Source organism: Oenanthe melanoleuca, chromosome 1 (assembly GCF_029582105.1).
Source record: "Oenanthe melanoleuca isolate GR-GAL-2019-014 chromosome 1, OMel1.0, whole genome shotgun sequence".
Lineage (NCBI taxonomy): Eukaryota > Metazoa > Chordata > Aves > Passeriformes > Muscicapidae > Oenanthe > Oenanthe melanoleuca.
In genome coordinates, this window is record NC_079333.1 from 33,326,436 (window position 1) to 33,339,663 (window position 13,228).

At 38.7% G+C, this 13,228-nt stretch overlaps 1 protein-coding gene across 15 annotated transcripts in view; it reads left to right on the forward strand.

Annotated features, from left to right (window-relative positions):
• DLG2 (discs large MAGUK scaffold protein 2) overlaps positions 1–13,228 on the forward strand; it is a 963,673-nt gene that overhangs the window by 921,415 nt on the left and 29,030 nt on the right. For all 15 annotated transcript variants that reach the window (XM_056503649.1, XM_056503680.1, XM_056503673.1 and 12 more), the window contains one exon: positions 5,912–5,987. In XM_056503649.1, coding sequence (XP_056359624.1) covers positions 5,912–5,987 — 76 coding nt within the window. The remainder of the gene's footprint in view (positions 1–5,911; positions 5,988–13,228) is intronic.

Genomic DNA, 13,228 nt, shown 5'->3' on the forward strand with positions numbered 1-13,228 from the left:
TGGAAGGGTGTTACTGAAAGAAGCAAAGTGGGGGTGGCCCCAAGTTTCTCCACTGATCCGTGCAAGGACCAAATCTCAGGGAGCAGTGAGCCAATGACCTCTGTGGAGATTGAAGAAAATGAAATTTTAAGTATCCTGCAGTTCTTAAATATAATTGCAGCCATTTCTACACCTGCAAACAACATTTTGTCCATTTGACAGTGTGTATTTATTGTCTGACTTTAGCTGTTGTTCTCAGCCACAGGACTACATAGCTAATTGGGTAGAAACCAAATAAATTATATACAGTTGGTGTGGTATTATATCATGTTGGTGTTGGGAAGCACAGGACTTCAGATGAGAGCTTGTCAACTTCAGTTGTGGTTTAACCATCAGCAAATAGTTGTTATATTGTATTAATTAATCAGCATTACAGGCCAAATGTCTTTTGGCTCCACATCTGCCCAAAATATTTATCCAAGCTATGTTTAAGGTGACAGCACAATTTTATCAGGCAGGGTCTCCAAGGTGAGGGGACATAACCACCAGCCCTGTACCAATGTCTCAGGCAGCCTGCAGTATTGCCTTGGCACTGTGGTTGCATGTGTGAAGTGCTCCCTTATCACAGAAAATTTCTATTTGTACTAGAATGACCAGCAGAATTAGATTTCCAATGGATTTTTTTTTTTGCATTTGGATAGATAGATATAGATAGATAGATAGATAGATAGATAGATATAGATAGATAGATTGATTGATTGATTTAGATTAGAGTTTAGACATAATCCGTGCTTTTGATCATGAGAATTTTTATTTGCCTCATTGCTCTTCTTATTATCCATATAAAAAAAAAAAAAATCAGCTTCCTATAAAAGGGCAGCAGCAAACTGAGCAGCCCATATACAAGATTCCCTCCCTATGGAAACACTTTAGTTAAAGGGAATGAACAAAATGCATGAAACCAATATGCATATGTAAGAGTGTATTTCATTTCTAGACAGATGCTCTAATTCAATAGTAAATAGATTTTAATTTGCTGTAGCATTGATTTTACACCTCCAGTTCTTTTCACTGTTTCCTTGCTGAGTCTCTGCACAGGGACAAGCCCTCCACAACAGCAACCTCCCACCACACAAATGTCAAGCCTCAGTATTTTCTCTGGTGTGTGTTTACCTGCCTGATTTGAGTCCATGGGTCTGGAAGGCAGCCTGAGATTTCATAGAGAGTGCCCCAGAATGGCTGAGCATAAATTCTCTCCACTTTTACTACTGCTCCCTCTGCAGCCAACAAGGATTTTGCCTTAAAACACTGAAATAATTACACTGATCTTTCTGTTGTCCTTCAGATGTGCAGTCACAAAACTGCTGTCAGACTGGGCATGATTGTAAGATACCCATTTTCAGGTAGTTTAAGTACATCTGACTGCCAAATGTTATGCAACTTGTATCTGTTATTACCAGCTGTAAAAATACCAGCCTGATACTTGTGTTCTCAAATAGACAACATTCTCCCCACAAGTACATGTAGCCATGCTCTCCTTTCAGAGCAAAGTGGGAGGAAAAGTACATAAAACCCAATGTTTCACAAACATCTAAGGACAAGGAACAAGAGGTTTTCCCAGCACAGAAGTCCCTGTGGGTGAAAAGCCAACTTAAATTTGTTGTTCTGCTCAGCTTGGCAGAAGGGCATGTTTATCCACTCAAATGATTTTTATTTTTAATGGTTTCCTATAAATTGTCTACCTTTCTAAATAACCCTTAACATTTTAATCCCTAAATGATAAAACTTTTTAAGATGGCATAATCAGATAAGCTTGTCTAAAACAATCTGTCTATACTCACTAATCTAATTGGAAAAATTTAATATGGAATGAAATTTGTATGTATGTGTAGGTATAAACTTCCTGTGCTCTTGCAGTGATGTGAAACTTCTGTGCTGAAGGAAAACAGCTGTTAGCTTTTAGACAGAATAAGGTTGTGCTACAATTTTATGAGAAGTCACTTCCTAATGTCATTAGGTCTACTCTTCATAAATACTGACCAGCTGAGCTGCTTTCTATAAGCAAGCCACTGCAGATGGAGAGCTGAACCACAGCACGTTCTCTCCAACTGAAAAATGTATATTTGGTGCAAAAATGCCACTTCAGGAATGCTTCAAAATAATTTTGAGAATGGGAGTCTCTTGGTAAGCTCAGGTCTGACATCTTGCAGAGATGAAAGCAATAAAAAACTATGAACTGAGACCACATATTTGAACTATAAATAGTGCATATACATAGGGATTTTTATATATACATATAAATATACATATACATGGAAATATACATATTTTCACTTATCTTTCACTGGATAGGCAGGCAAAACAAATACAGTGCAGGTGACCTGGAAATGGTGAAGCAGAAAAAGAGACATAGCAAAGTCTTTCAAGTATCCATTTTACATTTCATTCTTGTACTTTCTAACTCTCCTCACTACGGAAAACATGCTGGATTTGGAAACAACTTTCATCCTGCAAAACAGCTCAGTGCCGAATCTGTGCAAATTAGGCTACTGTTGCTGTTTTATTTCATTCTAGAAACAAGTTTGCAATTTGCATCTGTGTTCTACATCAACGATGAACGCTGTTGTTGAAGACTAAAGCGTTTCTCACTTGGTATTCTACATCACCACTGTGAAGACTGATTAGTGCTTTTAGGAAGGCACTGACACAACTCCCAGTGGTCCACCAGTGTGTGATCACAGTTCATGTCTTGTTGAGTTATACTTGATTTTTCCTTGTTTGCAGCATTTATGAAGAACTGAGTTTCATTTTGAAAAATCCCACGGGCCCTTTTTCAACAGCTGTGTGTACCCAGAAATACAAAAGCAGACAGACATTGCATTGCAGTGAGTGTTGCATCCAATTAATTAGTTCCTCAGAAGAGTAAGAAGGGAGCAGTATCCTAAAGAGCTGAAATCTTGAACATACTAGTGAGGAAACACTGAAGGTTGAAGTATATTTTCAATGTGCTGCTCCACTTCTCTAGCTTTACATGGGAAGATGAGAGTGAATCCTGACCATTTCTGAAATAAAAACGGCCAAGAAGTATCTACCACTAAGAATGTTTTCAAGAGAAAGTGAGAATACAGAGTATACTCCAACTGTCCCAGATCTCAGATGATCTTAGATAATTTCACTGTGCACAGCAGTTTCTGCACACAGCTGTACCTGGAGAGTGAGTGGGAAGATGGAGGTGAAATCCCCATAAATTGTGCTAGGGTGTTACTGTCTCCACATAGGACTCAGCCCTTTTCAGCTCCAGTCGTGTTTGAATGCTGGGTGTAGGTTTCTTTGAACATTTCTTGAAACCTCTTTGCGTTTTGGTGACCCCCCCACCCCCAGGCACTTTTGAAAATGGGACTTAGCCATGAAGTCGTTTTGGAAATCACAGCCATGCTTTCCTTATCCCTGAGGCATAGCTCTGTCAGGCAGATATGTCATTAGAAAGGGTCATGGCAGCAGTGTGTACATCAGGCAAGTCAGGTTGTAAGTCTGGGCTCTGCAAATCTGGGAGGTAGAGTTCTGCCCTACCTCCATGTTTTTGCACAACTCCCCATGATCCTGCTTTGTCCAGCAGTGATGATAGAAAACTGGTTATCATGTTAAGTGAGGGCATTTCTTTCTTTAAAAGCAATTCCTTCAGCTGTTGGATCAAAGTGTTCAAATGGTGGTCAGCTGCTGTCAACTAAAAAAATGTAAGGAATTTACACTCATATGCTGTTTAGGCATTTACAGTGTCAGCTGCTGCAAATAACCCTTTGGACCTAAACTCCTTTCTTCTTGGGAGAAAAAAAAAAAACTGTCAGGTTTATTTTTCTTTAAATATAAAAATTATAAACCTGCAAAAAAGGGGTAAAAGTGTTTGAATTAGTGTTCCTTTTAAAAGTGCCTTTTCTAAGAGCTGGGTCAACAAATCTAAAAGAACAGAGATTCAAAACTTTGTATCTGCACCAGTTTAGCTCCCTTTTTAGCTCTATCTATTGTCTGGCAAAAATATCCAGTAGCTTAGACGAGAAGTTCTAAGAACATCTTAGTTCACTGAAGTCCTGCACCCTGACCATTTCAACAAAGACTAAATCTTTGGAGAGCCAAAGCTAAATTCCAAGAGTTCTCCAGAGCATGTAAAACTAAAGCTTTTAAGAAATTGAATTTCTTTCCTTCAGGAAAAATAGAGGTATATTCCTAACACCAGAGCAACCCAGTGCCACAATGCAAATTCCAGACTAAAGACATAAAGACAATAGAGCACCTGAGCTGAAGAACTTTAAGATTATATTATAAATATAATAAATAAATATATAAATACAAATATTATAAATTGGGCAAACCCATTTATTTCGTCCTTGCCTTTTTCTGACAGCTGACCCATTTTCCTGACAGTTCAGGCAGCAACAGTAATGCAGTCAGCCTGAGACAAAGAACATTTCAGCTTGTAATTTTACATTTCAGCTATATTGTAAGTAACTGAGAACAGTTTTATTGTGGAAGGTGTCACGCAAATTGCAATGGGAGGCAGCATTGCGTGCTACACTGAATACAGTGCCAGATGATGAAATGTTTGGAACATTCAGTAAGCATGCTGAGCACATATGAACATTGTTGTTATGTTTGCCTGAAGGACTAATGGCACTTAATGGCATTACTTAAATACTTCTTAAAGCCATGCAGAATGCTTCTGCAGCTCCTCATCTGTCTGCTATGCCTCTAGAAAGCAGTGATGCCTCCATGGCTGCTAACGCAATTATGACAAACTTCATAAATAAGATTCACTCTTCAGGGTTAATTTCCAAATTCCTTTATGCAGTGAATAAGAAATTAAGTTAAAAGCAGATGTTTTAGGAAGTTAGGCAGGGCTGGAATGAGTTTAAATGTTAATACAGATTAATAAGTAGAATATTGTGTTCATTTGTGCTAATTATTTCCTCAGAAGGCATCCATCCTATTTAGGCAATTACACAGCCTCAATCCTATTTAGGCAATTACACAGCCTCAAGTCTTCATTTCTTACCCGTACTACCAAGGGACTTCATCTGCTAGTTCAAGTTTGAGACTGTTCATGTGTTTTTAATAACATAGATTTAGTTTGAAAAGTGCACTTGAGCTGTTTCCACGTGAATATCCCACACTTACAGAGAAATGCATTTAATCTAAATTTAAGCTGTAGCTATAGTAACCAACATTCACTGTGTTTCAGGAGGGCATATATAAGCCTACTCAGACAGAAGGAAATATGTTGTGTTAATTATCATTCTGTCAAAACACTAGAGTTTGTATTTTGGAAGATAATTATCAGAAATTATGAATTCCTACTACCCAGGCTTAGAAAGCAGGAGATTTGCAGGAGTGTATTCTAATGTCTCTTATAAGCTAGCTTTGCAGGATTCAATGGAGATTTCCTAGAGCAATCCCCAGGCTTAGACAAATAGGGTTAGTGTTTCAGTTTCAGGTAGGTTATCAGATCTTTTCACTTGAGCCAGTCAATGATAGATTCTGTAGATGATTTTGCAAAGGTAGGAAACATCACTTATACATTAATGTCCATTTTAACCAAGGTGAGTAAGGACATGTCCTTGTTTCATTCCTCTGACCATAGAACTCTATATGCTGCCTGATTTTTGAACAGCTTTTCCAGGACTCCCATGTCTGTTGAGAGGCAGGGCTGTTCTGCTGGTGTAGGGCAGCCAGGATTCCTCAAACCCAGTCCCACATTTGCCAGAAAGCAGCAGCCTGGCTGAGGAAGTGATCTCTCCTTTTCCATGTATGAAATTTGCTTTAAATGTTTACTTCAGGTATAGTAATCTGCCAATGGTCTTGGGAGAGCAGGTGTCAAATTTGATACAAAATGCTGCTATAATCAACGTGTGTTTCTTCATTTGTGTTTTCTGTTCCCCAGAGTTGAAAGAAAGGAGCGTGCACGTTTGAAGACGGTGAAATTCAACGCGAAACCCGGCGTAATTGATGCTAAAGGGGTACGTAAATACTGAAACCTTTTGAAATTGCACTTTACAGTTGTTTTATACAGAGCAGAAAAAAAATTTAGCAACGTAAGGAATATTTAGGTTGTTGCAATCAAGACCTGCAGTACAGTGAAATGTAGATAAGAGATTAGTATGATACTTGAATATTTGAAATAATTAAATATTCTTTTTATAATAATCCTGAATGACAGTGCCTCCTAAGGAGAAGATACTAAGAAAATAGCATTCCATGAAAGCTGTGATTTTAATTAAATGATGGATAGAGAAGAAAAGACTTTAAAAATGAATGCAGATGGATAGCAGTTTAATGAAATAGGACCAGAAGCATAAATTCCCTGGCTTCAAAAGCTGTTAGATCACAAACCAAAGGTTGTAAGTTAAAGAGTCCTGGACAGAAAAAAAAAATAGGCTTTGGGTGTTCTGCTTTGACAGTTGTGACAGACATTGAACACAGGTGTGTTTCACACCAGACACAATGGCCAAACAACACAAAACGTGCAAGTTCCGTTCCACCAGCACTGCCTGGACAGAGCAGCGTTGCTGCTGTTGCCTCTTCTTAGAGCTGCTTTACTGTGCCCAAGTCAGCAGTTCTTGTTAGCCTGATGGCTACTATCCTGTCTGCTGCCATCTGGCTGGCAAGTGTCACAGCATGAGAAATGCCCACAGTCCTGGCTGTGAAGGTAGATTTTTCTGCTGAAGTGTAGCTTGCGGTTGTAGCAGTAGTGAATACTTGACATTTGCAGGGATTTATTTTTGAAACCCGTCCAGTTGGCATGTTTGGAATTTACAACTGAGGGCTTCTGTGAGCAAACTAGGAGACAGAGATTCAGCAGCCATGAGGGAAAAGTGCTGCTTGGCTGCAGAAAACAGCAGGGCCAAAACTGTGATGAGCAGACATGGCCATAGGTAGGTGCTAGCAAGGGAAATAACAAAGTGGTTCAGCAGGTCCCTTCCAGACCTACTGATCCTGTGGTCTTCTGCCTAGTTTGAAATTCTCATTCTTAATCTCTTCTTCCTTCAGTTTACCTCCATAAGGGTAATACTAATAATTCCCTTATTCTCTCCTTTCAGACAACTTAGCAGGGTAAGAAATTCCTCTTCTGTGGACACACAGTTCCTAGCACAGGGCTCCCAAGCCTCTACATGCCAGCAAAATAGTATTTCACACTTGCAAATACTTCCCTGTTACTGCTCTACAGAACAATTCCTGAATTCAGTGCAAATGCAGAATTATTGTACTGACTGAAACAGGTTTTCCAGACTTATAAGGCACATGGAACTGTACATTATTTGCACTAGCAGATAACTTGGTAAAAAATATGCAATAAAATGCAATTAGAAAAGACTGATTAATTTCATAGCATTTTTTCAGAATCAGAATTCCATTTTTTAGTTTGAAATGACCACTCTTTGCAGCCCTGTATATTTGCCACTTATTTTGAAAGATAATAAGTTTTATATTGCCAATGAAATCACTTCTTGAATGTCTATTTCCCATATATTATCCAAGCTGCAGGGGAATAATTTATTCATGTAAATAATGGTCCCTTTCCAAGTGACTGTGTCAAGAATTTAATTACCTCTTGATTCCCCACATTGTTTTCCATTTTTATCATCAGTGTAATATTAATCTTCCAGCCACTCAACATCAGTGTTTAATTCAGTGTTTAGGAAATTGTGTAATTACAGAGCAAGACTACTGTAGCCTTTTGGGACCAAACCTTCCACATGAAATGAGATATTTGAGTACACACTCAAATATTGATATTTGAGTATGTATGTGGATTTCAGGTGTCACTATTTCCATTTGTCTTTCAGTGTCCAAAAAGTGGTGTAAAATGTCTAAGAGTCCACGATTTACATTTTTTACTTTTTTTTTCAACTTTGGAAAAAATTTTGCCCAGGTAAACAGGGGTGCAGTAGGCCCAGGAAAACCCTTTTATTTCAAAATCAAGCTAAAATCCAGATAGGAATGAGCTTATGTGGGTCTGTGGCACCTTTGGCTCATATATTCGTGACTCTTATATTCATGACATGCTGTTTGTAGAAGAGCTAAAGGATAATCTTTCCAAAGGCCCAAAGTTCCTCTTCAGGCCAAACTTGTATGTTACTTTATCTATAAAATTAGTTAGAGATGGTAACATCTGTGTAGTAGGGAAAAAAATACAAATAAAAGTATAAACAGTTTCATTTCACCAAGCAAAGATTGTGCTTCTTTTGTGTTGGCCAAGTTCAGCCTCTATCTTCATTCTTGTAATTGTTGTAGTGAACTTCAGCATTTTTTGTACATTTGTTACTGAAGTGGCTGATGCATCAAATCCACCATGACACTGCTTTGGTTCCCTACAGCCACTCTCTGCTGCAGCAAAGGACAGGGTTTCCAGGACATTGGAAACATTAAAAAAAAAAAAAATAACACAGTTATGATTTCCTAAGCATTTGCTTTATTTGCTTTCTTATTCTTTGGGGCTCACTGGTCTATGCATAATCAATGGAAAATGGAGCAGCCTAAATGTTTATGTCTGATTTTTGCTGGAGGAAGCCAAAGAAGTTACATAAGCACAAACTTCATTAAAAAGTATGTTTTATGCTATGTTGAACTCAAGATCATATCCCAAGTATCTTCTGATGCTCACCTTTGCACCAAAAGGAGCAGAGCATGTGAGTAGCTGTGAACAGGGTTATGTATCTACCATAACAGAGTGCTGAATTCTTGGTAGCTCTCCCTACCACAGGCTTCAGACTAAACAAAAATAGCCTTTCCTTTTCTAATCCTAAAACCCACAGTTGTAGAGGGCTTTTTAGATTTTTTAGTGAATCAAACAGAGTGTCAAGTGACAGAAATATTGCAGGGGGGAAGGAGATTAGCCAGTAATCTGCTTTTTTCTTTACTATTGTAATTACAACAGGTCTTTCAGGAGACAAAAATAGCACCTTTTGCTTTTCTCCCTGTCAGATCACACATACTTCCTTGACTATCTCTTGAAAATATTCTGCAGTTGAAATCATAGCTCTTGGAAAGACTTTTAGCAACACCTCAGTTTTAGTAATATTTATGGATATTGCCTGTTTCCAGAGATGTGTTGAAATATCAGGAAACATGTAGATAAAACTTAATTTTATACAGAGAACTGCTTTTTTTTATACCACATGCCTTTTCATTTCACACCTTATCTGGACAGTGACTCCAGAATATTGTCCTATGTACAAATACTCTTATTTTACTTCCCAATGAAATGAAGGTTATCTCTCACAATCTCCATTTTTAATGTGTGTGTCAGGGTGTGAGGAGATACTCAGCCCATGTTTACTGGGCAGCATTCCCAGATGGATGCCTGCCCTAGTGAGGCTGCTCAGCAGGGTGCTGAACAGGGATGAGGTGCCTGCCCCATCCCTCCAAAACCCCTTCCAGCTCTGCTGCTCGTCAGCAGTGCAGGCCCTGGGCTGTGACCCACAGCACACTGCTCCATCACTTCATCACAGGGTGTTTTTCTATTCACTGAGCTTGTCATCCACAGTTCTTTCCAGATTCCAGGCAGATCACCTATGTCACACTCAGCCAGCATCTTCTGTTGCCTCCAAATTAATTTATTACGACAGTCAGAAGTTTGATAGCATTTAATAATATTTCTTATGTGCAGATTCTCTATAGAGATCCCACAGATGCCTGAAATGTAAGGTCATCTTCTTGCTTTATTGTCATTTTAGCAACATTGCACTGAGGCACGAAAGGAAACCTGACTGAGATAGCAAATTTGGTATTGTGGGGCAAACAGAACCCTCTGCATCTCTCCTCTAAGTGTCAAAATCCAGGGACCAACAGAACTTGATACAGAGGACACCTTTTGACAGTTTATTAAGTATTTTAAGGGGGGCATGGGGGAAAGCCAAACATATGTATTTCCAAACCATTAACTCTCTAGAAAATCATTATATTTTCAGCCCTAGTCATCAAAACAGAGCAAAACTGATCTCTAGGAACCTCAGGTGGTCACCTCTGCCCTGAGGGTTTTGTCTGTAACTTCCTCCTATATCCCAGATTTGTCTAATCTTTGCTTAAAAACCTGTCACAGCAGATATATCATATTCTTCCCAAACAGCCCACTTCAGTGCTTCACTCTCCTCATTCTTAAAGTGGCTGAACTGCTGCAGTTTAACCCTGTGTTTATTTCTTCTTCTATGAGTGTGTATGAAAATTAGATTATTTGTCTCTGTCACTAAGCAGAAGCTGCAGTCACAGCTGCCCTGGTCTCAGGTCACAGCATCTGTGGTAGTGGTTTACCAGGGCACATCTGGGTGTATCAATGCAGAGAAAAAGGAAATTATCTCAATTTAATCCCTAACTGAAAAAAAGCATAACAGTATTAGGCTGTCTATACCCTCTCTCTGCCAAATGAAGATTTTTCTAACATCAATTCTTTACTAGGCTTCAGTTTTCTAAGTATAAAGATTCACCACCTTTAGGGAGAAGCAATTCTGTAGTCCACAATCTGAAAGTTTTCCACATATGCAGTGAATTTTGACCAACTTTTCTTTGCACTTCTTTTCTAAAGACATTTGACACAATGAAAAGATTTCCTAAAGTGATTGTACTGGGACAAACATAAAAGTAGAAGAAAATCCACAGTCTGAGTATATTCAAAAAGCTGCTGTGGTTTACAGGGTCATCATTCCCAAGACACAAAGGGGATTCCTCATTGCAGGCTACAATTTCCTCATGAGGAGGAGAGGAGGGGCAGGCACTGATCTCTGCTCTCTGGTGACAGTGACAGAACCCAAGGGAATGGGCTGAAGCTGTGTCAGGAGGTTTAGGGTGGGTATCAGGAAAAGTTTCTTCCCCCAGAGGGTGTTTGGCACTGGAACAGCTCCCCAGGGCAGTGGTCACAGCCCCAAGCCTGACAGAGCTCAGGAAATGTTTGGACAATGCTCTCAGGCACATGGTGTGACTCTTGGGGACGTCCTGTGCAGGGACAGGAGTTGGACTCAATGATCCTTGTTGGTCCTTTCCATCTCAGGATATTTTATGATTCTGTGTTTTTTTCTTTGTTGGATTTAAGTTCTGTCAAAAGCCTTAAGACCTCTGAAATATGGGGTAGCATTGGGTGTTGTGGAAGAATCAGATCTCAGCATTGTTCTTGTTTGTAAAACAAGTTGTTTCTGAGAGGAAATTACTTCTTTCCACATAGGAGTGTGCTGGTTTTAACACCAGCAGGAAATTACACTCCAAATAAGCCACTCCCACTGGATGACTGCCAGAAAAGGGTACCCAGCTTTTCCTGCTGAATCCACACAGGCCAGGGATGATGTGTGTGGTACAGAATAACAACTTGGTCAGACTCCCACAGCACTTAAGTCCACCCCCCTCTCTGTAGCCAGGACAAGGAGGAAAATCTGAATCTCATTTGTCCAACTGCCTTGCTCCTTCATGGGTTTTCACATCCTCCACATCTCTGTCTTCACTCCATGATGGAGCTGGTGCCAGGCAGTGGATGCTGTCTGCACTTTTGGATTGACCTGAGCCTGCAATATTGGGCTGCCCTGACCATTCCTCTTGAGCTAAACATTTTTTCTCAGCGTTTCTCCAAGGTGCATTACAAATAGTGCTGTCATCAGCATCTGCTTCACTCATGTGCTGAAGTAACCAAAACAGCACATAGCCAGAAAAATTTAACTGTATGGATTCTTGTTGTTCCAGGTTATCTTGAGACACTCCACAAAGACATCCACTAATTTAATAATGATGTCTGCTGGGTCCAGGTACAGTCAAAAATAAAGGAAAACAAGACAGTCTTCAGTTTTAATTTATGTCATGGTAACAGCGTTGGCTCTGGCAGGGAACTGGTATGGGTTAAAGAATCTTGGTTTTTAAGAAGGTTAATCAGTTATAGAAATTGTGAAAAAATAACTGTCAGGTCAGATTTGAGCCTTTTACCCAGCTGAAGTATAGAAATATGTTTTGGTAGCTTTCTTTGAAAAATCCAGTAAAAGTATAGTATTTGAAAAAATTTCTTTCAAGTTGAAAGAAAATATTAAAATAAAAAAAAAACTTTGTGTCTCTTTTCCATATTTCATTTTATTGAGAAGTATATATTCTAAATATCAGCCAGCAATTTGTAAGCAAAGTGGATTAGAGTAGAAAACTTGAGAAATAAAGGATTTGTCATTGAACCTATCCAGATGATGATGCCTATTGGCATCTTTTCACTCAAAGAAAATACTAAAAGAATAATTTTTCAGTTAATGAGCAGTATGAACACATACGTTTTATAGATTTTACAGAGTTTTTCTGTAATTTTTCTGTAATTCTGGTAACTGTGTGGAGTTTTATTTATAGGATAATATTGTTTCTTAGGTCCCTATAATATAGGGGATATAGTCCCTATAATATTAGGGACTATAGTATCTGTACTTCCTATCCCACAAGAAGTTTGTGCCATCCCTGCTTAGGTAAGAGAAATTTTTAGGAGAGTCACTGACATAAAGATTTGTAGTGCAATGTTTAAATCAGTCACAGATTAAATATAACATGGTGAAAATTTGCTAGCACAGGTAAAATACCAAAGTTTACAGCTGAGAGTTAATTGTTTTTCCTCTAAGCTGTTCCAGCAGAAATTTGTGCTGAGTTGAACTTCATGTGTGGTCTATTTTTATAACTTGCTGTCTAATATCCTGAATTAAATAGTAGGAAGTTGGTATGTATGCAGAGATAATGCCATAGTTACTTGGGCTTTTTTTCTAAAAAACTGGTTGAAAATAAAATATTTAGCATTGGCAGTAGATAATTGTCAAAGAATTAGAACAAGAATAATATTTTCTTCTAGTACAATATCACACAAAGATACAGAAGTGTCAACACTCATCCAGGAGAGACATGCTCTATATTTCACATCTTTATTTCTGACTCAGTTAAATAAAAGCAGCTCAGTGATTACCTTAGTGACTCAGGAACCATGTTTGGAAGGTTAGAGGGACACAAGAACTGCCACAGTCCATCCAACTTGATATCCTGCTTGTGGGACTGCAAGATGGGGGAGTTCCACCTCCAAAACAAACCTTAAACTAGTCTCTTAGAGATTAAGTTTGGGTTTGTTTGCCCATGCCTTTATTTATTTTAACTGTAAGGACTAATAAATCTATGTATTCAATTAAAACCAAGAGCCTGATATGATTTATGTGTGCTGAGCCAGATCTTTGCCATAATTCAACTGCTACACCAGTCACTGTAACTCAAA